The 27053-nt window shown below is 42.8% G+C and overlaps 1 protein-coding gene, 1 long non-coding RNA gene and 1 pseudogene across 2 annotated transcripts in view; 2 read left to right on the plus strand and 1 right to left on the minus strand.

Annotated features, from left to right (window-relative positions):
* LOC116062298 (cephalotoxin-like protein) lies at positions 1–15907 on the plus strand. The gene is made up of 3 exons (XM_031316964.2): positions 1–114; positions 12952–14576; positions 14985–15907. Exons 2-3 carry the CDS (start codon positions 12954–12956, stop codon positions 15033–15035), a joined length of 1674 nt encoding a protein of 557 aa, XP_031172824.1. The 5' UTR covers positions 1–114; positions 12952–12953; the 3' UTR covers positions 15036–15907.
* The window catches only part of LOC116062301, a 1036964-nt pseudogene that overhangs the window by 768597 nt on the left and 241314 nt on the right, over positions 1–27053 (plus strand).
* LOC118494125 overlaps positions 9351–27053 on the minus strand; it is a 20474-nt gene continuing 2771 nt past the window's right edge. Inside the window, exons 2-3 of the long non-coding RNA XR_004896187.1 lie at positions 21162–21168; positions 9351–9414 (exon numbers count right to left, since the gene is read on the minus strand). This is a non-coding gene — a long non-coding RNA (uncharacterized LOC118494125). The remainder of the gene's footprint in view (positions 9415–21161; positions 21169–27053) is intronic.

Genomic DNA, 27053 nt, shown 5'->3' on the forward strand with positions numbered 1-27053 from the left:
CTCTATATAAAGGGAGGTGACTTGTAGTAAGTACAACAGAACTCAGCACATAAGTTGACTTCTTACTGCCCATCATCATCATCATCATCATCATCGTTCACTGTCAGCAGACATGTAAGTAGACAAGAATTTATTATCTTTCTGTGGAACTTACATTTGTATTTTTATTCGATTATATTCCGTCTAAATCAGTGTTTCTCAAATGGGGGTACTTGTACCCCAAGGGGTACTCTGGAGGACTGCAGGAGGTACATGTGAGTCCTTTCTTCAAAGTTTTTGTCGCTGTTTTTGAACTTTGTCACTTTTTTTTCACTGTTTTCAACATGTTCTGCACCCCTTCCAGTGATGTAGTCTAATGTATTGTAGTGGGTGTACTGTACTGTATATTGGCCAGAATCTGCCTTTTGTGGGAGGGGGGGGCATATCATAGTGGAGGGTCTGGGTGTCCTCCCCCAGGGACGTTTTGAGCATCAATGACTTCATTTCCTGTATTCTGATACACTTTAATGCACCAATTTACGGTGGAAATACCTTTATTTAGCCTATGTGAAGAAGAAAAACGCAGATGACAATTCAAAATATAATGGAAAGTATGTTGTTGCGTGTCATTGGCAGTGATGGGAATAACGGCGTTATAAATAACAGCGTTACTAACGGTGTTACTTTTTTTCAGTAACGAGTAATCTAATTGATTACTCTTCCCATCACCGTTACTGCTGAAGCACCCCTAAAAATCATCTCAGTACCCCTGAAAAATAAAGTCCTTATCATTGTGATTTTGTGAAATCGTTTAGTGCTCAAACGTTATTACTTTTGCAAACCTGATTTTAGCGATGGAATAGGATAAATGATGACAGGCTCAGCTCAGTTGTAGCCTAAAGTCAACAGCCTATCTGTGATTCCCTGAACGAGGGCGCCTCAGCCTACTCTTCAGTCTGCACAGATAACTTTGGGGAACGGTCGTCAGAGTATGGCTACTATCAACTACTGAAAAGGTATGGCTAATGGAGTGAAAATGAAATCTAACCGAATGAACACGTTAAGTAGGCTACAGGTGTAGTGTTTGTGGAACCAATCTGTGATTCCCTGATCACAATCTGAATTAGCCTAGCTTATTCACCACGGAGTCCAATTTTGTTGTGCAACGTTAGACAAAATTGCTAACTGTAGGCAAATGTAGCTTAGGAGTAGCCTACAACGAGTTTTTAAAGTGTGCTATTAATAGCCTGCCGTAACGGCTTGAGCACCGCTAAAAATAGCCTAGCGCCGCCACTGCAGTTACCTCCCTACCAGACACTTTCTTATATATATATATATATATATATATATATATATATATATATATATATATATATATATATATATATATATATATAAATAAGTCAATGCCAATGAAAAATAAATAATTCGACCTGACGGATCATCAGACTCATTCATATCAGAATTGAAACACTGGAACAGAAGATTTTTATTTTTAAAGGCCAGTTATTTCATGGATCCAGGCATGGTTTTATGTCAGTTAGCCTAATAGCTGGTTTGATTTGCATTGAGAGATGATTTTATGGAAAGTACCCCATGCCAATCTCTAGGTATGGTGAAGGGTATGTGAAGATGTGGGGGTATGGTGAAGGGTATGTGATGATGTGGGGGTATGGTGAAGGGTATGTGATGATGTGGGGGTATGGTGAAGGGTATGTGATGATGTGGGGGTATGGTGAAGGGTATGTGATGATGTGGGGTATGGTGAAGGGTATGTGAAGATGTGGGGGTATGGTGAAGGGTATGTGATGATGTGGGGTATGGTGAAGGGTATGTGATGATGTGGGGGTATGGTGAAGGGTAAGTGATGATGTGGGTTATGGTGAAGGGTATGTGATGATGTGGGGTATGGTGAAGGGTATGTGATGATGTGGGGTATGGTGAAGGGTATGTGATGATGTGGGGTATGGTGAAGGGTATGTGATGATGTGGGGTATGGTGAAGGGTATGTGATGATGTGGGGTATGGTGAAGGGTATGTGATGATGTGGGGTATGGTGAAGGGTATGTGATGATGTGGGGGTATGGTGAAGGGTATGTGATGATGTGGGGTATGGTGAAGGGTATGTGATGATGTGGGGGTATGGTGAAGGGTATGTGATGATGTGGGGTATGGTGAAGGGTATGTGATGATGTGGGGTATGGTGAAGGGTATGTGATGATGTGGGGTATGGTGAAGGGTATGTGATGATGTGGGGGTATCCAGGTATTACTCTCTCACTTCTCCCTCGCTCTATCACACACACACACACACACACACACACACACACACACACACACACACACACACACACACACACACACACACACACACATGCCGGCTCGACGCACACACCAGTGCACAAGTATAAACGTCAGGCCACTTATGTTATTTGCACTACAAAGAGTGTATATATTTGTTATTTATTTTTGGTATAGTGCTTAACAAGCATCATTTCATTTTGCCCAGTCGTGGCCTGTTGAGGTGTTATTTGTATGGATCCACTATATAAAATAATATCTACATACATGGCATTTGATTGGAGGTTATTGGAGGTCTCACTTTGTCCCACAGCAACATTAAAATAGTTTAGACTGGTGTACATTGTTTCTGTTAATAATGTATTGTATTAAGTGTCCATTTCATTATAATATTCAGATTTATCATAAATAATTGAACATGCATTTTAAGTTCTGTTAAAGAGGGGTAGGTGGAGGTGGGGTCACATTTGAACATTTAAAAATGTACTTGAAAGTAACACAATAGTTACTTTCTGAAGTAACTAGTTACTTTCATAATTTTGTAACTAACTAATTTAGTTACTTTTTGGAAGAAGTAACTAGTAACTGTAACTAATTACTTTTTAAAAGTAACTTGCCCAACACTGATCATTGGTCATTTTTAAGTTGGTATATGGAAATCCTGGAGCTTTCTTAGTGGGTATACTGCGTATACCTGCATATCACGTAGACTACACCACTGCTTACTTCCTTTTTCTATGGTCTTCTTTTTTTCTCCAAGTTTTTCGAAATTTTTGTCGCTTTTTTCAAAAAACAATTCTGCCTTTTTCAAGGTTTTTGTCACTTTTTTCGCCTGTTTGTCTTCCTTCTTTCTACTGTGTTTTTTTTACAAGTCTGTCGCTTTTTACGAAGTTTTTGTTGCTGTTCTCTAAGTTTTTGATACTATTTTCCACCTATTCCAGCCTTAACTTCCTTCTTTCTACCGACTTTTTCCAATTTTTACGTTTTAAAAAAAAGTTTTTGTTGCCTTTTTTCATCAGCATTTAAATGTTTTTTAGTTACAGTGCTCAGCATAAGTGAATACACCCATGCTAAAGTTGACTATAAAGAGGAATAAAAAAATCATCTTTTGGAATTTGATCTTAATGCCTTAATTTAAAAAAAATGAGGAAAAATCCAACCTTTAAGGACACCAATTTTCTTTGTGAATGAATAATGTATTGTAAATAAATAAATGTTCTTCCTTAAAATACAGGGGGCATAAGTCAATACACCCCTATGTTAAATTCCCATAGAGTCAGGCAGATTTTTATTTTTAAAGGCCAGTTATTTCATGGATCCAGGATACTATGCATCCTGATAAAGTTCCCTTGGCCTTTGGAATTAAAATAGCCCCCCCACATCATCAGATACCCTTCACCATACCTAGAGATTGGCATGGGGTACTTTCCATAAGATCATCTCTCAATGCAAATCAAACCATCTATAGGCTAACTGAAATAAAACCAAGCTAAGCCTGTACATGGCTGTTGTTTAGTAAATCTATCTCTGGTCAGGGGTACTTGGCTTAAAAACACAATTCAAATGGGGAACATTATTGAAAAAAGTTTGAGAACCACTGGTCTAAATAGTATAAATGGGTGCAGCATGTATTAAAAATATCATTTATTTTGATGTCTTTATGTCATCTATATTTGAAAAGAGATATTTTAAGGGGAGACACCCCAGGCAAACCATCATTTTTCAATACTGACTTTTTGGGCTATTTTGTTTCTGGAGCACGTCTTCTTTCAGACTATTGGGGGAAAAAACCTCCCAAATATACATTTAGGTGTTTACTTTACTACACTAGCAATTGAAGACTCAAGCAGGCTTTTAGTTAGTCAATGTTTTTTTTCTATAGTTGTTTGTTTTGTTTTCTATTTGTATTTAAATGTTCTTGTATTTTAATTTGTTGTATTACAGTTTATTGTGAAGCACTTTGAGTTTTTTATATGTGAAAGGTGCTATACAAGTAAACTTTACTTACTTACTTACTTACTTACTTACTTGTCTATTTGCGCCCTGTAAATGTCTCCTAAATTCATCAAAAGTTGCCATTAATAAGGCCTTGTTTGCATATCTAAACATAACATTTAAGAAAAGTTGTAAAACAGAAATGTATGTCTTAATGTAAGTAATTAACTGGAGAAGTTTCACCCATAATGTTTGATGTTTTATAATCCATAGGCAGTTTTCTCAAAATGTTTTTTTCTCAGACTCTGAGTCAGAAATCTCCTCCTCAGCAGCACTTACACACACCAAACTTTCCATGTCATGCTTGCCAGAAGCTTGGAGGGGAACAAGCTCCTGTACCCTGACCGGCGTGTCTAAACTCCACTCTAACTACATCCATTCATTCACTTGCAGGGTTTCACCATGAGGTGGTTCTTCCTTCAGAAAGTGTAGTGAGTGAGTTAATCTACTATCTATTGTACATATAATGAAGCTTTACTGAAGCTACCCCCAGAGACATGTAGCAAGTCACGTTCATTCCAAGTCAATGAGGTCTATTATACAGCAGTTATAGCCTACTGTAGAAATTGTGTGAATGATGTTAAGCATTCACACAATGTTATTCAAATCTTTATTATTATTTATCTGACTTCTTCTGTATGTTTTTTGGTATTCAACTTCTGCTGCATACTTTCAGCCACAGAAACCATTATCAAAATGTTCAGCTCTTTCAGGACATGATGGCTCCTTTTCAACTTCCTTTCTGCTATTTCTACTTTTTAAAATAGTAGCCTTTTTCAACTTTTTTTTTTTACAATGAACCCACAATGGAGAGAATGTTCAAACCCTCTTCAACTAATTGAAAATGCTACTCCTTCTACATATTTTCAGCTACAGATGTCACTCAAACTTTAAATCATTCACAACACATTCAGCTATTTATATATTTAATGCAGCTTTTTGATATATTTAACAGATTTTGAATGATCACCTTTTAAATATTAAGCTGTTTTCAGAAATTCTCTGAGTTTATAATGGAGTGTGTATGTGGTGGAATGTTGAGACTCAGAGTGGCAGAGTTACTGTCGGGGTGCACAGCAGCAGAAAAACTATTCTTTTCACTTTGCCTCCCCTTCCACAGCTCTCATACATTCATTTTACATCAGAATGTAGGGAATGTTGTGCCCTTTCTAACAATGTAGGAGGAGGCAAACAGACTTTTACATGAGGCACAGTGAGCTTCTAAGTTAAGCGGTGTCCACCAACTGCTGCACTGCCTCCTGTATTAAATCCTACCAGAAATACCAGGAGGAGAAGAGAAACAGGCCCTTTTTGGACAGCTACTGTCCTCACATTTCTTACACAACACACACACTTTTTATCACAGCATGTTCAGCAGGGTGTTATATCTCTCTCACAGTATTAAACATTAACCCGATAGCAATCACAGTCTTTGAGCTAGAAGCAGGAGTATGAAAGCTGCACCTAAGCCTGGCTCATATTTGTGAATGAAGGCCCTGTTTACATGAATACGCTCGCAGGTGAAAATGACAAAATATTTTATCAGATATGCCTTTCGTTTAGACGGGCTTAAAAACACAAAAAAGTGAAACTACCCTCCAGAGTGGAAATCTTAAAAACACTCCACCATCACGTTCCGTCTTAAGGGTAAAAACACACTGTGAGAGTGTGTGTGTGTGTGTGTGTGTGTGTGTGCAGTGTGTGCTATGTGTGTGTGTGCCACGTGTGTGTGTGTGTGTGTGCCATATGCCGTGTGTACCATGTGTGTGTGTGTGTGCCGCGTGTGTGTGTATCGCATGTGTGTGTGCCACGCGTGTGCCGCATGTGTGTCTGTGTGTGTGTGTGTGTGTGTGTGTGTGTGTGTGTCGTGTGTGTGCATTGTTTGAAGCAATAACTCCACCTCCTTATCTGTCCAGACAAAATTGTCAGATATTGTTGTTCGCTTCACCTTGTTTTGGTTTCATGCTACTAGGGAGAGGAGAGGGAGAGAGGAGGAGGAGAGGAGGGAGAGAGGAGAGGGAGAGAGGAGGAGGAGAGGAGGGAGAGAAGAGGAGGAGAGGGAGAGAGGAGGAGGAGAGGAGGGAGAGAGGAGAGGGAGAGAGGAGGAGGAGAGGAGGGAGAGAAGAGGAGGAGAGGGAGAGAGGAGGAGGAGAGGAGGGAGAGAGGAGGAGGAGAGGGAGAGAGGAGGAGGAGAGGGAGAGAGGAGGAGAGGAGGGAGAGAGGAGGAGGAGAGGGAGAGAGGAGGAGAGGAGGGAGAGAGGAGGAGGAGAGGGAGAGAAGAGGAGGAGGAGAGGGAGAGAGGAGGAGGAGAGGGAGAGAGGAGGGAGAGAGGAGGAGAGGGAGAGAGGAGGAGGAGAGGAGGGAGAGAAGAGGAGGAGAGGGAGAGAGGAAGAGGAGAGGAGGGAGAGAAGAGGAGGAGAGGGAGAGAGGAGGAGGAGAAGACGGAGAGAGGAGGAGGAGAGGAGGGAGAGAGGAGGAGGAGAGGGAGAGAGGAGGAGGAGAGGGAGAGAGGAAGAGGAGAGGAGGGAGAGAAGAGGAGGAGAGGGAGAGAGGAGGAGGAGAGGAGGGAGAGAGGAGGAGGAGAGGGAAAGAGGAGGAGAGGGAGAGAGGAGGAGGAGAGGGAGAGAAGAGGAGGAGGGAGAGAGGAGGAGGAGAGTAAGAGAGAGGAGGAGAGGGAGAGAGGAGGAGGAGAGGGAGAGAGGAGGAGGAGAGTAAGAGAGAGGAGGAGAGGGAGAGAAGAGGAGGAGAGGGAGAGAGGAGGAGGAGAGGGAGTGAGGAGGAGGAGAGTAAGAGAGAGGAGGAGAGGGAGAGAGGAGGAGGAGAGGGAGTGAAGAGGAGGAGAGGGAGAGAGGAGGAGGAGAGGGAGTGAAGTAGAAGGAAGGTTCTAGCAGGCGTGCAGACTTGGTGGTGTTGTGTGTCAGTGCTCCACACCACCACCTAGCCTCCTGGTGGGAATACTACATCACATTTCACACTCTTTTGCGTCACCATATACACACAGATTACCCCCAAAAAACACTCGTCTAAACGCAGAATAAAAAGTGAGAACGCAACGCCACTTTTGAATTTTCTCTTCAGATCGTTTCCATCTAAACATAGCCTCTCTGAGACAGGAGACACTAACCAGTTACCATCACTATGGCAACCATTATTTGCAGTTGGTTACACGGAGCTTATTTATAGATACGCTTTATAATCATTTCTATTTGTAATATGTTGCTCTAATTGTTATAACAGCAACAACCACTTCATTCTACAACAGGATACTGATATTTCCACCGGAGGTTATGGCATTAATACAGCTGACAGAGAAAAGCTCTGTCTCTGCTGACAGTTATTGTTTATTAGAGTTATTACTTTACTAAGGCATTTCCTGTAAACTGCTGACTCTCTTTACGGCCACCTGAATGCACTGCAGTAACAATGTCACTGTGCAATTAATTGAAATTTAATCGTGATTATGATTTCGGCTCCCAATGATCACAAAAACAGAATAATGGAGAAGTTCAATAATTGCAACATCTTTCCAGAAGTCAACAAGTAATCGTGTTACATTATCGTGATTTCAATATTGACCGAAATAATCGTGATTATATTTTTTTCCATAATCGAGCAGCCCTAATGCTTAAGCCACAATTACACACAGCAGATCCGCTGGTAAAGACTGTTTTCAATAACTATGTATTCTGCACGTTTGTCTTAAATAATAAAAAGAAACTGTTTTCACTCAATGCCTGTTCACAGAACATCACACAGCGTGGCACATTGACCGCCACAAAGTAAGAATGTCCTGAAGCAAAAGCAGATTTATTCCACCAAAATGCCACAACAAAAGACCACCACTGTAGACTCTGATAGTTTGGCGCAGCATCGGCTACTTTGATACAGCCAGTCTGGGTCAGAAACTGTAGCAGCTACGTCTCCTAACGGAAGTAAATTGATATCTCGCGTCTATAACAATCTCTTATTAATAAGCTCCCCATCGACTGAAAATTATAAACGTAAGTGGGAAGAGGAACTTGGTGAATCTATTCCAGATGATTTATGGAAAGAAAGTCTTGAAAAAATACTACTACATATACCCAGAGGTGTCACCTATGTGTGATAAGTGCCACTCTTCTGTAGCATCACTTCTCCATAGTTTTGCTCTATGCCCAAGGGTCCAGTTGTTCTGGATTGATATATGTAACATTATGTCTGAGGTCATAAATACTTCAGTCAAACCTGAGCCCTTGTTCATCATTCTTGGAATATCGGAGACCTTCAGGAAACTTAGTGTGGCACAGCAGCGCTTTCTCTCTTATTGTTTCATAATAGCAAAGAGATTAATCCTCATCTTATGGAAGAGCACAACTGTACCTACCTCTAAGATGTGGTTAGAGGATTTAACTAACACACTTCATTTAGAAAGGATAAGGTATACACTGAAAGACAGGCTCAACTTATTCAATAAAACACGGAAACCCCTTATATCATACCTCAAAACTACAATTCCAGTACAACAGTCCGCATCCTAGCACATGATATATGACAACTGTAATGGTTTTAGAGTGAAGGTCTCTGTGAGGGAGGGTGGATGGGGTGGTGATACATGGGGAGGGGTTAGACGGGTGGACAGGGGGTTGGGATAGTGTGGGGGATCGCGGTCAGCCTGGTGGTGTTCTTGCCACTGTTTTTGTATTGTTGTTACTTGTCTTTTTTTGCTTTGCCTTGCTTTAATGTTGTACCACTTTAGTTTACTGTTTATTTGATTTATTGAATTAGTTATAAAAAAGATTCTTAGAATGTACAAGTGAATTGTATGTCAAATTTTATGCTTCAATAAAAAGACGTTTGATAAAAACAGTAGCAGCTACAACACTGGACTCATGGACTCGGTGTCAACTACAAAATAAGACAAACCGTACAATCTTCTAAATCTTTTGCCATTATTGAACTTTTAAAGCCAATAATTCAGTTTAGCGTTAGCTTTACAAAAAACCTTTAATTATTCTACATCTTTTTTTTTTACATTAGTGGTGTTATTTCACTTTTCAATGAAATTTATACAAATTAAAACCTTTCCCACTTTTACAACTTTTCTCAGTATTTCACCTTCTTTTTACGGTTTTAAGCTATTAATCCAATTTAGCTTTAGCATCTTTGCTCTTGTTCCACATCTTTCATACATTTGGAGTTCTTCAATTCAGTGTAGCTTCAGCTTTTCAGCATTCACACGCATTTACTGCAGGAAATGCCTTTTCTGGTTGTAATCTAGTCTAGCTATATTGTTTTAGTTTCTTTATTTAGTTATTTAATTTAGCCTTTAAATAGGCCTACATTTTTTTATTTTATCCCTGCATGATTCAAATGTTGCTGAGTTCAAAGGTTAGGCTATATAACTATGTTCCTACGGTGGCAATTTTACACTTCACTGTAGCTTGTATGAGAGCGTTGGTTGGCCTTCTTTGCACAGTCGTAGGTTGGAGCATTGGTATGTTTTTTTTTTAAAGCCATACTGTGTAAACTGCCTCCTTACTTCTGTTCTCTCCTGACTCCTAAAGTCACCACCAGGAAAAGTAATCTTTGATCATATGGACACATCATGTATGACATTCCCCGAACATCTTCGGTGAAAATGCCTTTAAAGTTTTTGCACCCTCATTCTGGTATGAATTACAGAATCATCTTAAATTAGACTACCTACCAACAATGACACAGCTTAAAATTAGGATAAAGGACTATTTGAGTGATAAATGAACATGTGCTGTTACTGAGCACTGCTGGTGATTATGTTGAGGTGATGTTGAATTGCCAACTGTCTTTTTATTGTTTTATGTTGTCTGTTTTTTTACTTTATATTTATATAATATGGAACTATTATACTGCTGTCTTGGCCAGGACTCCCTTGAAAAAGAGATTCTGAATCTCAATGGGATTATTTCCTGGTAAAATAAAGGTTCATAAAAATAAAATAAATATAGCCAAAAATTATAAAATTAAAGGATGTTTTGCTGCCTTGTCATCTTTACTAGTTAAGATAGATAGATAGATAGATAGATAGATAGATAGATAGATAGATAGATAGATAGATTTTTATTGATCCCAAAAAATGGGAAATAATGTATATATATATATAATAATAGACTGAGAAAAATATCAATTCACTGTGCTGCTCAAGGGCTACCACTGTCAGCTATGCAACATTTAGGGTGATATGTTTCTTGCATGTTATACTCATTAAGAGTGTCTGTATCCTTTAGATTTGCTGATGGACCATCAACACACTATACACTGCCAGACAGCGTATCAAACAGCTTAAACTCACTCTAAACTGGTGGAGTCAAAGCAGTGTAAAATGTGCTATTTTAGAAAACATTTGTTCACGCTGCCATCCCATTTTCACTCAACAGTCAACACCAAAATCTCAGGTTTTTGTGGGCTACTTCCACATATCATGTTTCTAATGAAAAAAAAAGTGGTTCACGAACTGTCAATCACAAAGTAGACACGCCCCAAAACATACCCTGCTTTGTCGTCTATTTTAAAATCAATCAGACAATAATTCAAAAAATGAATATCATTCTGTATAGCAGAAGACTTAAAACTAGCAATTGAGACCATAAACTCTTCATGAAAATGTTTACTGAGGTAATGAATCAAGTGAGAAGTGGTTCATTTTGGCATAGACTTCTACAGAAAGCGACTTCCTTTTTTGCAACCACACGTGTCGCCCCCTGCTGGAATTCAGATAGAAAGCAGGTTTAAGGAGTCTCCCCCTGCTGGAATTCAGATAGAAAGCAGGTTTAAGGAGTCTCCTCCTGCTAGAATTCAGATAGAAAGCAGGTTTAAAGAGTCTCCCCCTGCTGGAATTCAGATAGAAAGCAGGTTTAAGGAGTCTCCCCCTGCTGGAATTCAGATAGAAAGCAGGTTTAAGGAGTCTCCCCCTGCTGGAATTCAGATAGAAAGCAGGTTTAAGGAGTCTCCTCCTGCTGGAATTCAGATATTCAGATTTTTTTAAAAGATTATTTTTTGGGCATTTCCAGCCTTTATTTTTGACAGGACAGATGAAGACGTGAAAGGGGAGAGAGAGGGGGAATGACATGAGGCAAAGGGCCGCAGGTCGGAGCCAAACCCGGGCCCGCTGCGTTGAGGAGCAAACCTCTATATATAGGTACCCGCTCTACCAACTGAGCTATCTGGGCGCCCAGAATGCAGGTTTAAGGCATTTCCGCATTTGACTCACTTCGCCGAACCGGATGCTCTGTCTATTCATTTTACAGTCAATGGTTTCAACATGCGGTGGAGGTCAGTGTTTTTCTTCATGTGCTTCCGGAACAGTGACCTCTTAACCCAGAAAAATAAAAGCCCGCCCCCTGGTGTTCACTGACGGTAATAGGTTGGGAAAAACCTAAACTTCAGTTCCTTCTTGGGAAGTTGTATTTAAAATACCTTTAGGCCTACTGTCCTTCTGGGGAAGAGTGTGACAGGCTGAGATGTTTTTGCTATCAATTGACATGTTTTATTTTTCAAAAAACTGAATGAGTTGTTCCAAAGATTGTAATTCCTGCACTGGTGCTTCCTCACCGTTGTTTGTGTCAGATGCAGCTCTTGTGTAAGTTTGGTGTTTGGTCTCCAGTCTGGTTATAATCACATCTTCCATCACATGTACCAAGGCGTCAATCCTTTTTTTACAAGTCCTCAATTTCTCCTTGATAAGTGGCCGGGTTAGCTCACCTGGTAGAGCGGGCGCACATATATAGAGGTTTGCTCCTCGACGCAGCCGCTACGGATTCGACTCCGACCTGCGGCCCTTTGCTGCATGTCATTCCCTCTCTCTCTCCCCTTTTCATGTCTTCATCTGTCCTGTGGAAATAAAGGCCTACAAATTCCCCCAAAAATTTTTTTGTTTCACCTCGTCCATTAGTTCAACAAGTTGTGTTTGTTTGGCGAGTTTGCTTATTTCCTCCGTCATAAAGCTCAGAGATTTTCTGATTTCCTCTTCCATCGCAGTACCTTATCTTGCTCTTGGCATGTTTCCCTTGTTCTTTTCAGTGCGTGACATTATCTTACATACACACATGTAGTGAGCAGCAGCAGTGTGCACACAGAGAAAAAAAAGTTTGTTCAACGTTCCTCTCACTCGGACATGCAACATCCTTCTCTACGACTTCCCTCACTGTGGTCTGCAGTCCAGTGTCTGGCTCGGGAAAAGGAAGGTTTGGGGTCCCCTGCTGGAGCTGCTGCTCCTGCAACCCAACCCAAATAAGATAAAGAAGATGCATAGATGACACTGTGCTTGGTGGGGTTTCAAGCAGTAAAAAAAATGCTGGCCTAAGCAGTTTACTTAAATAAATATGCAATGCAGTAACATAATCTTGATTCATATTTTATCAGCACCAATGAGTTTGACAGTTTGATCTGAGTTTGGTGAGCCTGGTGTGTTTCGCTGGAAAGACCCGTTTACTACCAGTCACAGCAGCAAAATGTGTGACGTGTGAATTTTTAAATCTGGAGCGTTGATGCTCCTCTGTGATTGAACTGCCAAGGTCGTCTTCATCTTCTAATCTGTCTGAATGTGAGGAGAGCCAGACGTATCTGCAAGAGAAAATAAAACACCAGCTCGGCAGATTAGTTTGGTTCACAGGCTATAAAAACACCCTAATATTTTTTCTATGTTGTGTTGTCTGTGTTGCAGTCATGGCGTTCCCTCGGCTGTCTGCCTCCATGCTGTTGGTTTCACTGATCCTTCTTCTCTACTGGACAACATCCTCAGCTCGGTTACATGACCCCCCATCCCCCGTCATCTCACCACTCTACAGGGTGAAAAGAGACCTGTATTCGAAGAGGGGGATGGTTTCCGGCACCAGAGAGAAAGTGGAAAAGTATTTGGCCATGGGAAAAAGCGTCCTGACTGTCGTCAAAGAAGTGATTGGAAAGATTGATACCAGTAAGTCGTCAGCTGTGATTAAAAGTCTTGCAGACGTCGCCAGCTTGGCGCCCGGCATCGGAGGTCTGGTTGCGTCTTTTGTCAACATGGTCTTGATCTTCATCCCTCAGAATGACCCAGTGCTGAACGAGGTGCAGAAAGGGTTTGCTGAAGTGAACAGGAAGTTAGACTCTATCTCCATCCAGATCTCCAACCTGGCAACAGATGTAGAATGGTTTAACTACGCCAGCGTCTACTCTCAAGATGAGCTCCGCATCCTCAACTCCTGGAAGAAGTTCAATGAGCTTCTTCAGGACAGTCAGTTGGAAACAAATAAAGAGCACAAACTCCGACTGGCAGAGATATTCGTCAACTACTATGAGAACACAGGAACTGAAGCCAGTATAGCCAACCTCTACCATTACCTGACGGTCAAAGACACGTCTCTCAGTGGAAACCTCAACGAACTGCTGAGGAAGAAGTTTAAATGTGACGTTCAAGAGATCGGCAAATATAACGTCTATTTCAGTCGTTTGATGTGGCAGGGGATGGTGCTGAACCAGTTCTACTGGAAACTGATCGGTTTGGATTCATCAGGTATAGAAGCCAAACACACCAAGATGTTCAAGAACGTCTCCAGAGATCAGATATCAGCTCTGGACTACTGCCTGACCAACCACATGGAGTATGTGAAGGAAGATGTGAAGGAGATCAGGAAAGGACTCAGTGCTGACAACAAACAAGCCATCGCTGATAAGGTGAAAGAGTTTCTAGATAACAAGTACAACTGGTATAACTGGGTGGTGCTGGTGTACAACACAGATCAGGCTGATTATTACATACTATATGATCTGACTAAGATTATAGAGGACACGATCACCGTTGCTGTGGGATACACTCTGAAATCAGAAGAAATAGATGAAAATAAAGTTAGAAAAGTAGCCAATGAATGCTTTAAAGACAAATCATGTAAAATTAAGGACAAAGTACGTTACTGTGGGGAAAGGTATCTTATTAAGGGTAGACAGTTTAGAAGTGTTATGCCCTTCTCTTACTATGCTAAAGCGACTCATGCTGTCTATGGGGAAGAGTTTGCTGTGGCTCCAGCACCCGTACTCCAACATGACTGTGAGGGGAGTTACCCGTTGATGACCTATACAGGAAAGATTTCCATCTATAACTCCTGGAGGTTGCCTGTCTGCCAAAGTGGAACATGTAGCTACAGAGGAACGTGCAAGCGGCTGCTGGACTCCAATGAATGGATGTGTGAGTGTCAAGATGGTTACTATGGTGAGAAATGTGAAAAGAGAACCCCCATTGGCAACGCTACAGTGGTCGATATACCAGTTGTTCCTGATGTCAGCACCATTGACACCAAAATGAAAATGATGGAGGTCAAACTGGAAAACAAACTGGAAGAGATTCTCAAGTCTATCAATGGCACCACTACAGGTACAACTTGTATATCACAAGTTGTTCCTGACATCGTCAAAATTGACACCAAACTGAAAATGATGGAGATCAAACTGGAAAACAAACTCAAGGAGATTCTCAAGTTTATCAATGCCAACGCTACAGGTACAACTTGTATACCACAAGTTGTTCCTGACATCAGCACCATTGACACCAAAATGAACATGATGGAGATCAAACTGGAAAACAAACTGGAAGAGATTCTCAAGTCTATCAATGACTATGGTGAGAAATGTGAAGAGAGAACCTCCATTGGCACCGCTACAGCGATCAATTTACAAGTTGTTCCTGATATCAGAACCATTGACACCAAAATAAAAATGATGGAGGTCCAACTCAAGGAGATTCTCAACATCCTCAACAACAAATGTCGTGGCTAGTAGGAGATATCTGCAGACTGCTGACAGACGACAGGAACGATGACTTACTGCCAACGGACAAACTGAACACACATCAACTGACTGAGCATCTGAGAACGGCACCGTGAAGGAAGAACAAGTAAACAATGCTCATTAAAGACTAAATTATGTTTAGGCAACAACTCTAGTCTGTAAACCTTCATCCCAACGGTGAAGCATGTCGGTGTCAGAGATGAGTAGTTTCTTTAGAAAGCTGGAGGATGATGTGTTGATCTGTTGTTCTGTCCTCATTTCCCTGAATGTCTCCAGCTGATGTCAGCACAACCCAAACAGTCACTATACTATACTATATACTATGTACTATATACTATACTATTCACTATACAGGAAATACACCATTATTAAACATAATAATCTGAATATTAAAGCCCCATTTTAATCTGACTACAAAGTTTATTTGAGTTTTAAACCATCAACTAAGTTGTATATTTTGATTCATTAAAAGCTTGAAGGTCCTGAAAATAATGAAATATATGAATAATGAAAGTTATTAAAGTGACATTATAACTGTTAAGTTGCTGCAGTCTGTTCCAGCTCAGTGTAACTCTGTTGTTCTTGATATGACCTGTTAGAAAAACTAATCAACTCTTCTTGTTTCTATTAATATTAAACTGTTTGCATGATAGAAGCCAAAATACTGCTGATGTTCTCATGAGATAAATCTTGGGAGCCACTTCCTGACCTTGTGGGAAACAACATCACCTTTTGAATTATGACTTAATATTTACTCATAGAAAAAGCTGTTGTAGAAGGCTTTCTTCAGTTATTTTCTGTACTTTGCTGTGAGTGCTGTAAAACTGACTCTACTTGCAAATAAACAAACGTTGAGACAATGTCAGTGATTCTGTCCATCTCTTGATGAATAATTATCTTAACACGACCACCAGATGGCGATAATTTGACAAGAAACAAATAAAAGAATTACTAACTAAAACATGCTCCTTGTTTTTTGTAACTAAACGTGTGAATATTCTGATTTGTTTGAATATAAAGCACAAACTACAGTGGGAATTGACGATCACCTTCCATATTTTAAATGAAAGTTTTTTCTTTGTTGTTTTAGACTTTAAAGGATAACTTCAGGGTTTATTTTCAACCTGGACACTCTGTCTCCATGTTTCTGTGTCTGAGTGTCTGATGGAACAACAATCTCTGAAACTGGAACTGAAACAGCCCTGAAATCACCATCACCAAACTACACCAGACTCCATGTAAATAATCACTACTTTCATCATTGTAAAACACACTTCATTCAAAGTGGACAGAAACTAAATAAAACTATCAAAAGCCGTCTTGGTTCATCTTTCCACTGTTCCAACAATCACCACTCTGGTTTGGTTGCAATAAACCCTTAATTCATAGCCTGGTTGAGACCAGACCCTTCTCAGTTGTAACTGAGAGTGGGTCTGGGAAAGGTTCATTGACAGTTCATTTCCAAAGGGGCGTCACCAATGGACGCCGCTCAAATGCCTCGAGGGCGCATTGGATAGTCCAACCAATCAGACCAACGATCCGGGTGACGCTGCACTTCGGTAGCCGTCATGTTGAATGTAAACAAAAAGCTGCTCGCCGTCGCTGCGCTATCATCGTCGCGTAAAGCCCACCTCAACGGTTGTGACTGGTGTAAAGCCCGCCTCAGTGGTTGTGATTGGTGCCTTGATTTTGGGGACATTGGAAATGGGTTTGAATGGGCTCTTCGCCAGACTGACTTGCTGAGTAAATCTCAAATTTGCCGGAAGTTCGTCAGGTTTTACCCAGGCTACTTAATTCACACATTTACATGTGGAGATATGCTGGCTCTATACTGAGCCGATATAAAAGATTGTTGTTTACATCAGTCACTCACACACAAAACCAAGGGAAAATAGGTCTTAATATTATCTGGATCAGAGATGGTCAACATTGTATAAAGAAGACCACAAATATGTTATCCTCACTACCTGAGGGCCAGTTTGTGACTGTGCACGTCCACCAGTAGCAAACTGTAACCTTTATCCTTCAATCAGCCAAGTAGAGCTTAATGAACTTAACACAGAAACAAAACATCCACATTCCTAAGTGATATACGATTATATCAGTGCATGACATCATCATTCAATAAAGGTACAGCTACTTTAAGATTTTATTTCCTGGAACACTAAGCACATAAGTTTGCCCAGAGAATGTCTAATAAGGAGAGAACTTCCGCTCTCGGGAAACTTCCGGCTTCTGAACTGGTTGCAGTTCCACTCTGGTTCCATATGAGGGTGCTCACGTGCGAGTGCAGAATGAATGGGACTCTATGGAGCTATACCCCTCAAAATCTACTTTTCTCAGGATATAATTTTTCGTCTAGTAATTTGAATGTTGCATTCGAAAGGGGAGGCTGAGAAAATACACACTGCTGGGTGTTAGATTTTTTTAAAGTGGCTTTTTTGTTCTAAAAAGCCTTTTAAAATGTCAATGACGTCATACACATATACGGCCAGAGATACTGCTTTACGGCGAGGTCTGAGTCATTTCCTTTCTTCTCTCGAGGCATCGACAACACAGCTGACAGGTTAGACTCTCCCTGTTAATACAACACAGCTGACAGGTTAGACTCTCCCTGTTAATACTACACAGCTGACAGGTTAGACTCTCCCTGTTAATACTACACAGCTGACAGACTCTCCCTGTTAATACAACACAGCTGACAGGTTAGACTCTCCCTGTTAATACAACACTGCTGACAGGTTAGACTCTCCCTGTTAATACTACACAGCTGACAGGTTAGACTCGCCCTGTCAATACTACACAGCTGACAGGTTAGACTCTCCCTGTTAATACTACACAGCTGACAGGTTAGACTCGCCCTGTTAATACAACACTGCTGACAGGTTAGACTCTCCCTGTGAGTGTAGCATATATATATATATATATATATACGATCTCTGATCGTAATCAGTCCTTCACTGACCAATCAGCATTCATTAGCAGAATGCTAGTGTGCTATGGGCAACAACGACTCAACCTGTAAGAAATCAAAAGGACATAAGTACTCGTTCATTTAACTTTTGACCTATAATCCATGTTGAACTTGCAAAAACTACAATCAAATCTGAGATTTTTCAACAACAATCAGGCGAAAGAGACATATTTAGCCGTCTAGCTCCATAGAGTCCCATTCATTTTGCATTCTCCTGCAATCACCCCCAGTGGAACTCTGGTGGAACTGCAACCAAATTTGGTACAATTGCGCTAAATAGGGAGTGAACAGGCTCTCCATAGACAGGCTCTGGTTTGCCTTTGAATTCCATAAAAAGATAATCTGTTACCCATCTTGCCTGGAAGACACGATTCTCTTGGTCCAGTTTTCTATTTTTGGTGGACAGTATAAATACACTGTGAATGTAACGGGTCGCTTGCAACCAATACCTGTCAAACCAACAATTTGATATTTGGAAATGAATTCCCTGTGGCCCACCAGATCCAACTGGTAGCGCTCCACCTCCCGCATAAGTTCTGGCTCCTTCCCCCACAGAGAGGTGACATTCTACGTCCCCAGAGCCGGCCTCTGCCGCCCGGGTCTGGTCCGTCGAGACCCCTGACCTTCACCGCAACCCAATCTGGTGGGGCTTACCTCTACGCACAGTCTCGGTTCCGGGACCATACTCCTGGATAGGGGTTGGACTCTTTTCTTCTCCGGAGTTGCCCAGAGTGTGAGGCGCCGGGCGGGTGTGGGGATACTCATAAGCCCCCGGCTGAGCGCCGCTACGTTGGAGTTTACCCCGGTGGACGAGAGGGTTGCCTCCCTACACCTGCGGGTTGTGGGGGGGGGGGACTCTTACTGTTGTTTGTGCATATGAGCCAAACAAGAGTTCGGAGTATTCGGCCTTCTTGGAGACCTTGAATGGAGTCCTGTATGGGGCTCCAGGCGGGGACTCCATAGTTCTGCTAGGGGACTTCAACGCGCACGTGGGCAATGATGGAGACACATGGAGAGGCGCGATTGGGAGGAACGGCCTCCCTGATCTAAACCAGAGTGGTTGTCTGTTGTTGGACTTCTGTGCTAGTCATGGATTGTCTATAACGAACACCATGTTCGAACATAGGGATGCTCATAAGTGTACTTGGTACCAGAGCACCCTAGGCCAAAGGTCAATGATCGATTCTATAATTGTTTCATCTTCCGGTGAAGAGAGGGGTGGAGCTGTCAACCGATCACCATCTGGTGGTGAGTTGGGTCAGGGGGTGGGGGAAGACTCTGGACAGACCTGGTAAGCCCAAACGGGTAGTGCGGGAAAATTGGGAACATCTGGAAGAGGCCCTTGTCCGACAGACTTTCAACTCACACCTCCAGCGGAGCATTTCGTGCATCCCTGTGGAGGCTGGGGGCATTGAACCTGAGTGGACAATGTTCAAAGTTTCCATTGCTGAAGCTGCAGCAGGGGGAGCTGTGGTCTTAGGGTCTTAGGTGCCTCAAGGGGCAGTAACCCTCGAACACCGTGGTGGACACCGGTGGTCAGGGAAGCCGTCCGACTGAAGAAGGAGTCTTTCCAGGATATGTTATCCCGGAGGATTCCAGAGGCAGTTGCAAGGTACCAAAGGGCCCGAAGGGCTGCAGCCTCTAACGCGAAAGAGGCAAAGCAGTGGGTGTGGGAAAAGTTCGGAGAAGACATGGAGAAGGACTTTCGGTCGGCACCAAGGTGCTTCTGGAAAACCGTTCGCCACCTCAGGAGGGGGAAGCGGGGAACCATCCAAGCTGTGTACAGTAAGGATGGGACGCTGTTGACCTCAACTGAGGAAGTAATAGGGCGGTGGAAGGAGCACTTTGAGGAACTCCTAAATCCGACTTATACGCCCTCTATGGTAGAGGCAGAGCTGGAGGATGATGGGGGATTGTCCTCAATTTCCCTGGTGGAAGTCGCTGAGGTAGTTAAACAACTCCACAGTGGCAAAGCCCCAGGGATTGATGAGATCCGTCCAGAAATGCTGAAAGCTCTGGGTGTGGAGGGGTTGTCTTGGTTGACACGACTCTTCAACATTGCGTGGAAGTCTGGGACGGTGCCTAAGGAGTGGCAGACTGGGGTGGTGGTTCCCTTGTTCAAAAAGGGGGAACAGAGGGTGTGTGCCAATTACAGGGGTATCACACTTCTCAGCCTCCCCGGTAAAGTCTACTCCAAGGTGCTGGAAAGGAGGGTTCGGCCGATAGTCGAACCTCAGGTTGAAGAGGAACAATGTGGATACCGTCCTGGTCGTGGAACAGTGGACCAGATCTTTACTCTCGCAAGGATCCTGGAGGGAGCCTGGGAGTATGCCCAACTCTGTAGTCTGTACAGTACTGTACTGGGTACTCTGAGAAGCTCCAACGCCAGTTCTCAGCTAACAACTCTGCGACTGTCTGGAAAGGACTTAGGCAGATCACCACCTATAAGCCTAAAACCACCCCCTCCTTCAATGACCGACACCTAGCCAACGACCTGAACGATTTCTACTGTCGATTTGAAAGACAAAAGGACAGTCCTGACACCATCTCCCACGACACCTCCCTACAGCTACAACCACTGTGCATCACTTCCACCTCCCCCACCTCAACAGGGTCCTGGGCCCCCCCACCAATGCCCTCCTTAAAGGTCCCCCCCTCCACCTCCACCCCCCCCTCCCACCTCAGTGATGACTCTCTTCATCCACGAGAGGGACGTCAACAGACTTTTTAGGAGACAGAACCCCAGGAAAGCTGCTGGACTGGATGCTGTCTCCCCATCAAGCTTGAAGCACTGCGCTGATCAGCTGTCTCCAGTGTTCACAGACATTTTTAACACCTCACTGGAGACATGTCACGTGCCAGCCTGCTTCAAGACCTCAACCATTATCCCTGTCCCCAAGAAGCCAAGGACCACAGGACTTAATGACTTCAGACCCGTCGCCCTGACCTCTGTGGTTATGAAGTCCTTTGAGCGCCTTGTGCTTTCACACCTCAAAGCCATCACCGACTCCCTCCTGGACCCCCTGCAGTTTGCCTACAGAGCCAATAGGTCTGTAGACAATGCAGTCAATTTGGCCCTCCACTACATCCTCCGGCACCTGGACTCCGCAGGAACCTACGCCAGGATACTGTTTTTGGACTTCAGCTCTGCCTTTAACACCATCATCCCGGCTCTGCTTCAGGAGAAACTCTCCCAGCTAGGCGTGCCTGACTCCACCTGCAGGTGGATCACTGAGGCTGACCACCTGGTGACCTGGTGCAACCAAAACAATCTAGAGCTCAACGCTCTAAAGACAGTGGAGATGGTTGTGGACTTCAGGAAGAATCCAGCCCCACCTGCCCCCATCACCCTCTGTGGCTCCACAATTGACACTGTGGAGTCTTTCTACTTCCTGGGAAGTACCATCTCCCAAGACCTCAAGTGGGAGCTGAACATCAGCTCCCTCGTCAAAAAAGCACAACAGAGGATGTACTTCCTGCGGCAGCTGAAGAAATTCAACCTGCCAAAGACAATGATGGTGCACTTCTACACAGCCATCATTGAGTCCATCCTCACATCCACCATCACCATCTGGTACGCTGCTGCCACTTCCAAGGACAAGGGCAGATTGCAGCGTGTCATTCGGTCTGCAGAGCAGGTGATTGGCTGCAATCTGCCGCCGCTCCAGGACCTATACGCCACCAGGACTCTGAAGCGTGCTGGAAAGATTGTGGCCGATCCCTCCCACCCCGGACACAAACTCTTTGAGACACTCCCCTCTGGCAGGAGGCTGAGGTCCATCAGGACCAAAACCTCACGTCACATGAACAGCTTTTTCCCCTCCGCCACTAGCCTTATTAACAAGGCCCGGAAACCACCCTGACTCTCCACCCCTGGCTCTTCATGCTACTGTTCTCTCTCTGCTGTAATGCTCTTTGCTCTTTATTTATTTTTTTATTTCTATCTTTATTTTGAATTTAATTTAATACATACTGTGTACATATACCTATACTTATATTGTTTAATATTCCATCTAGAGAATGTGTGACGTGCACCAACAACACCAAAACAAATTCCTCATATGTGTTAAAAAACGTACTTGGCAATAAAACCCTTTCTGATTCTGATTCTGAACCGGTCTACATGTGCTTTGTGAATATGGAGAAGGCGTATGACCGGGTCCCCCGGGAGACACTGTGGGAGGTGCTGCGGGAGTATGGGGTGAGGGGGTCCCTTCTCAGGGCCATCCAATCTCTGTACGACCAAAGCGAGAGCTGTGTCCGGGTTCTCGGCAGTAAGTCGGACTTGTTTCAGGTGAGGGTTGGCCTCCGCCAAGGCTGCCCTTTGTCACCAATCCTGTTTGTAGTATTTATGGACAGGATATCGAGGCGTAGTCGGGGTGGAGAGGGGTTACAGTTCAGTGGGCTGGGGATCTCATTGCTGCTTTTTGCAGATGATGTGGTCCTGATGGCATCATCGGCCTGTGACCTTCAGCACTCACTGGATCGGTTCACAGCCGAGTGTGAAGCGGCTGGGATGAGGATCAGCACCTCTAAATTGGAGGCCATGGTTCTCAGCAGGAAACCGATGGAGTGCCTTCTCCAGGTAGGAAATGAGTCCTTACCCCAAGTGAAGGAGTTCAAGTACCTTGGGGTCTTGTTCGCGAGTGAGGGGACAATGGAGTGAGAGATTGATCGGAGAATCGGCGCAGCGGGTGCGGTATTACATTCAATTTATCGCACCGTTGTGACGAAAAAAGAGCTGAGCCAGAAGGCAAAGCTCTCAATCTATCCGTCAGTTTTCGTTCCTACCCTCACCTATGGTCATGAAGGCTGGGTCATGACCGAAAGAACAAGATCCAGGGTACAAGCGGCCGAAATGGGTTTCCTCAGGAGGGTGGCTGGCGTCTCCCTTAGAGATAGGGTGAGAAGCTCAGTCATCCGTGAGGAGCTCGGAGTAGAGCCGCTGCTCCTTCGCGTCGAAAGGAGCCAGTTGAGGTGGTTCAGGCATCTGGTAAGGATGTCCCCTGGGCGCCTCCCTAAGGAGGTGTTCCAGGCATGTCCAGCTGGGAGGAGGCCTCGGGGAAGATCCAGGACTAGGTGGAGGGATTATATCTCCAACCTGGCCTGGGAACGCCTCGGGATCCCCCAGTCGGAGCTGGTTAATGTGGCTTGGGAAAGGGAAGTTTGGGGTCCCCTGCTGGAGCTTCTACCCCCGCAGCCCGATACCGGATAAGCGGACGAAGATGGATGGATGAATTCCCTGTGTCTCTGCTGCATGCTACCAGCTGCTATAAGCTACCGTTAGCCTGTGTCTTTAGCTGCATGCTACCAGCTGCTATAAGCTAATATAACCCTGTGTCTTTAGCTGCATGCTACCAGCTGCTATAAGCTAATGTTACCCTGTCTTTAACTGCATGCTACCAGCTGCTATAAGCTAAAGTTACCCTGTGTCTTTAGCTGCATGCTACCAGCTACTATAAGCTACCGTTAGCCTGTGTCTTTAGCTGCATGCTACCAGCTACTATAAGCTACCGTTAGCCTGTGTCTTTAGCTGCATGCTACTAGCTGCTATAAGCTAATATAACCCTGTCTTTAGCTGCATGCTACCAGCTGCTATAAGCTAATGTTACCCTGTCTTTAACTGCATGCTACCAGCTGCTATAAGCTAAAGTTACCCTGTGTCTTTAGCTGCATGCTACCAGCTACTATAAGCTACCGTTAGCCTGTGTCTTTAGCTGCATGCTACCAGCTACTATAAGCTACCGTTAGCCTGTGTCTTTAGCTGCATGCTACTAGCTGCTATAAGCTAATATAACCCTGTCTTTAGCTGCATGCTACCAGCTGCTATAAGCTAATGTTACCCTGTCTTTAACTGCATGCTACCAGCTGATATAAGTTAAAGTTACCCTGTGTCTTTAGCTGCATGCTACCAGCTGCTATAAGCTAATGTTACCCTGTGTCTTTAGCTGCATGCTACCAGCTGCTATAAGCTAATGTTACCCTGTGTCTTTAGCTGCATGCTACCAGCTGCTATAAGCTAATGTTACCCTGTTTAGTACACTGTGGTCTCTTGTGCAGTGATAATATTTCAACAGGGTAGCGTTGTCTCAAATCATGCGCGGCTGTTGGCACTGACAGGAAATTACTCTTCTTCTTGTTCTTCTTCTTCTGTGTAATGGTAGACTGCAGCCGGGCGTTACCGCCTCCGGTTGGTCAGAATCAGAGATTCAGGGTTTATTGCCACAGTAAGTTACACTTATGTGGAAATACCATGGTGATTGGTGCATACATAAACAAACTAACTAACTAAACATTATCAATAAATAAACACAAAATAAAGAAACAAATATAAACATAATCTATACGGGCAGTATAGTGATACACATGAATAACCCTTGTGTTGTCTGCAACTTGTTATTCTCCTGGGAAAATGTACCCTTATTTAAACCCTTTGTAACATTTATTTTTTTACGCTTTTTTTCCCTACCACCAGATACACCACTAACATGAAATTATTGCCTCTAGTTTTACACTTGTTTTGGGAATTCATGGTCAATAAACCTCATTTATATGAAATTAAAGCCTACCTCATTTATTTTAGTTGAAAAAAGCTGAAATTCTGAGTTATTTTGACAGAATATTTAGAGGCACAACTAGTACCTGAGGTCTGGAAGGATACTTTGGTTTGTCCCTGTTCCCAAATCCAACACCCCCAAAACCCTTAATGATTTTAGACCAGTGGCACTCATATCAACTGTAATGAAAGCAGTTGAAATATTGGTGAGGTCTGAAATATTAAGGAAAACGGAGCATTCACTTGACCCTCTGCAGTTTGCTTATAGACCCCGTAGGGGGGTGGAAGATGCCGCAGTCACTTTACTTAATTTACTTTTTAAGCATTTGGATAACAGTGGCTCCCATCCCAGACTTTTATTTGTTGACTTTTCCTCTGCTTTTAATACAATCCAACCCCATATTAGGGGTTCCAGAAAAAAAAATTCCAGACACAAGAAATTACATCAATCAAAGGTCAAACTGTTCAATGTGTCCAATCTTATAAATACCTGGGACGATAATAGACTCAAAACCCACATTTGAAACTAACTGTGAAGCTGTGTGTAAAAAAGGGCATCAGCGCCTGTTCTGTTTGAGGAAACAGTCACTACCACATTGACAAATCCTTCATGACCCTCTTTTACCATGCTTTTATTGAATCAGTTTTATCATTTGCGCTAGCAGCCTGATTTGGGAACCACTCTTTGAAAAATAAAAACTCATCCATCCATCCATCCATCCACCTTCATCCACTTATCCAGGGTCGGGTTGTGGGGGGAGCAGCTCCAGCAGGGGACCCCAAACTTCCGTTTCCCGAGCCACATTAACCAGCTCCGACTGGGGGATCCCGAGGCGTTCCCAGGCCAGGGTGGAGATATAATCCCTCCACCTAGTCCTGGCTCTTCCCCGAGGACTCCTCCCCTAAATCGAGGCCTCAAAATAAAAACTCACTCAACCAAATAGTAAAGTGATCTAGCAGGCTGATTGGTGAGCCACAGCTCAACGTGGAGACCTTGTACACAAAACAGTTATAGCGCATAACTGGTTACATTTTAAACGACAGTTCCCATCCATTGCACCCAGAGTTTCAGCTTCTCCCCTCTGGGCGTAGGTTTACAATCCCTAGGTGGAAAACAAAAAGACACAAAAACAGGGTTGTCCCTGCAGCCATTACACTGAGGAATAAGTCATAGCTATACTTTGCACAGGTGTTTATTTATTGTATGTATGTATCTATCTATTATATTTTAACCTTTATGTATGTTTTCACAACCTCAACTAATTTTTACTGATTAATTTTGTTTTACTTTCTTTTTACTATTAGTATTTAGTCCACATCAATATTTAAGTATAATCTGGACCGGTAAGAACTTTTTAATTTAAATTTTTGCCATTTCTTAATTTCTTATGTTGAATGATGTGTGATATGTGCCTCTTCTTTTTTATGTGTGTATGAGGACTACTAATCTAATCTACCTCTGAGTACAAATAAAGCAACTTGAACTTGAAGATAGTTACGACTGAGTGGAAAATCACAGACTGTCAAAGTTTAGTCAGGATACTGTTTTTTGTTTTTCAAATGCTATCAAATTTAATAAAACATCCAAAATTCAATGAAAGTAGAGATCTGATCCTTCATTTTACTTGTGAAGAGAGTGGTATGGAACCATTTATGTTCTTTTTGGGCAATTTGCTTAAAAAACAAAAACCTAAATTCTGATGTTGAAACTTTCAAAACGGGTCAGATCTGACCCATTTTCAAAAAGTTTCTACATCACAAATTTGGGTTTCTTACAACCATCTTGTCAAACAAAATAACGTGGATGGTTCCATACAACGCTCTTCACAAGTAAGTACACTCTTCATTGAAGTTGGGTGTTTTATTCTATTTTATAGCATTTGAAAAGAAAAAAAAAAAAAGGCTAAAGAGCGTTGAAAAAAGGGACAAAAATATCAGAAAAAGCTTCAAAAATTGGAGGGAAAAAAAACAACAAAAACATTGGAAAAAGTGACAAAAAAAGTGTTAAAAACGAAAAAATGTACTTACTGTATGCACACTTTCGCATATCTATCGTCTTACTTACACCTCACCTTGTACCGGCTTTGTAATGCTTACTTAACCTGTACTTTATGTAGCATTTTGTATTATGTATTCTTGTACTGTATTGAATGTGAAACTGTATGTTTTGCACGTTTACGCTTTTCTTGGCCAGGTCGCCGTTGCAAATGAGAACCTGTTCTCAACGGCCTTCCTGGTTAAATAAATAAAAAACAAATAAAAATGTAAACAAAGGAGACAGCAGCACACAATCTGATGTCAAACAAAGGTTGACACCAGCACGCACTCCGATGTCACAAGCCAAAATCTCTGGTTTCACCGACTACACGACAACACTGCAGCCGCGGAGAAAAAGCTGAAAATAGCTGTGTTGGTGTGAACAGGGCTGCAGAGACTACAGGAACACTGACCAATCAGAGCAGAGGGAGGGGAGTGT

This window comes from Sander lucioperca, chromosome 21 (assembly GCF_008315115.2).
Source record: "Sander lucioperca isolate FBNREF2018 chromosome 21, SLUC_FBN_1.2, whole genome shotgun sequence".
Taxonomy (NCBI): domain Eukaryota; kingdom Metazoa; phylum Chordata; class Actinopteri; order Perciformes; family Percidae; genus Sander; species Sander lucioperca.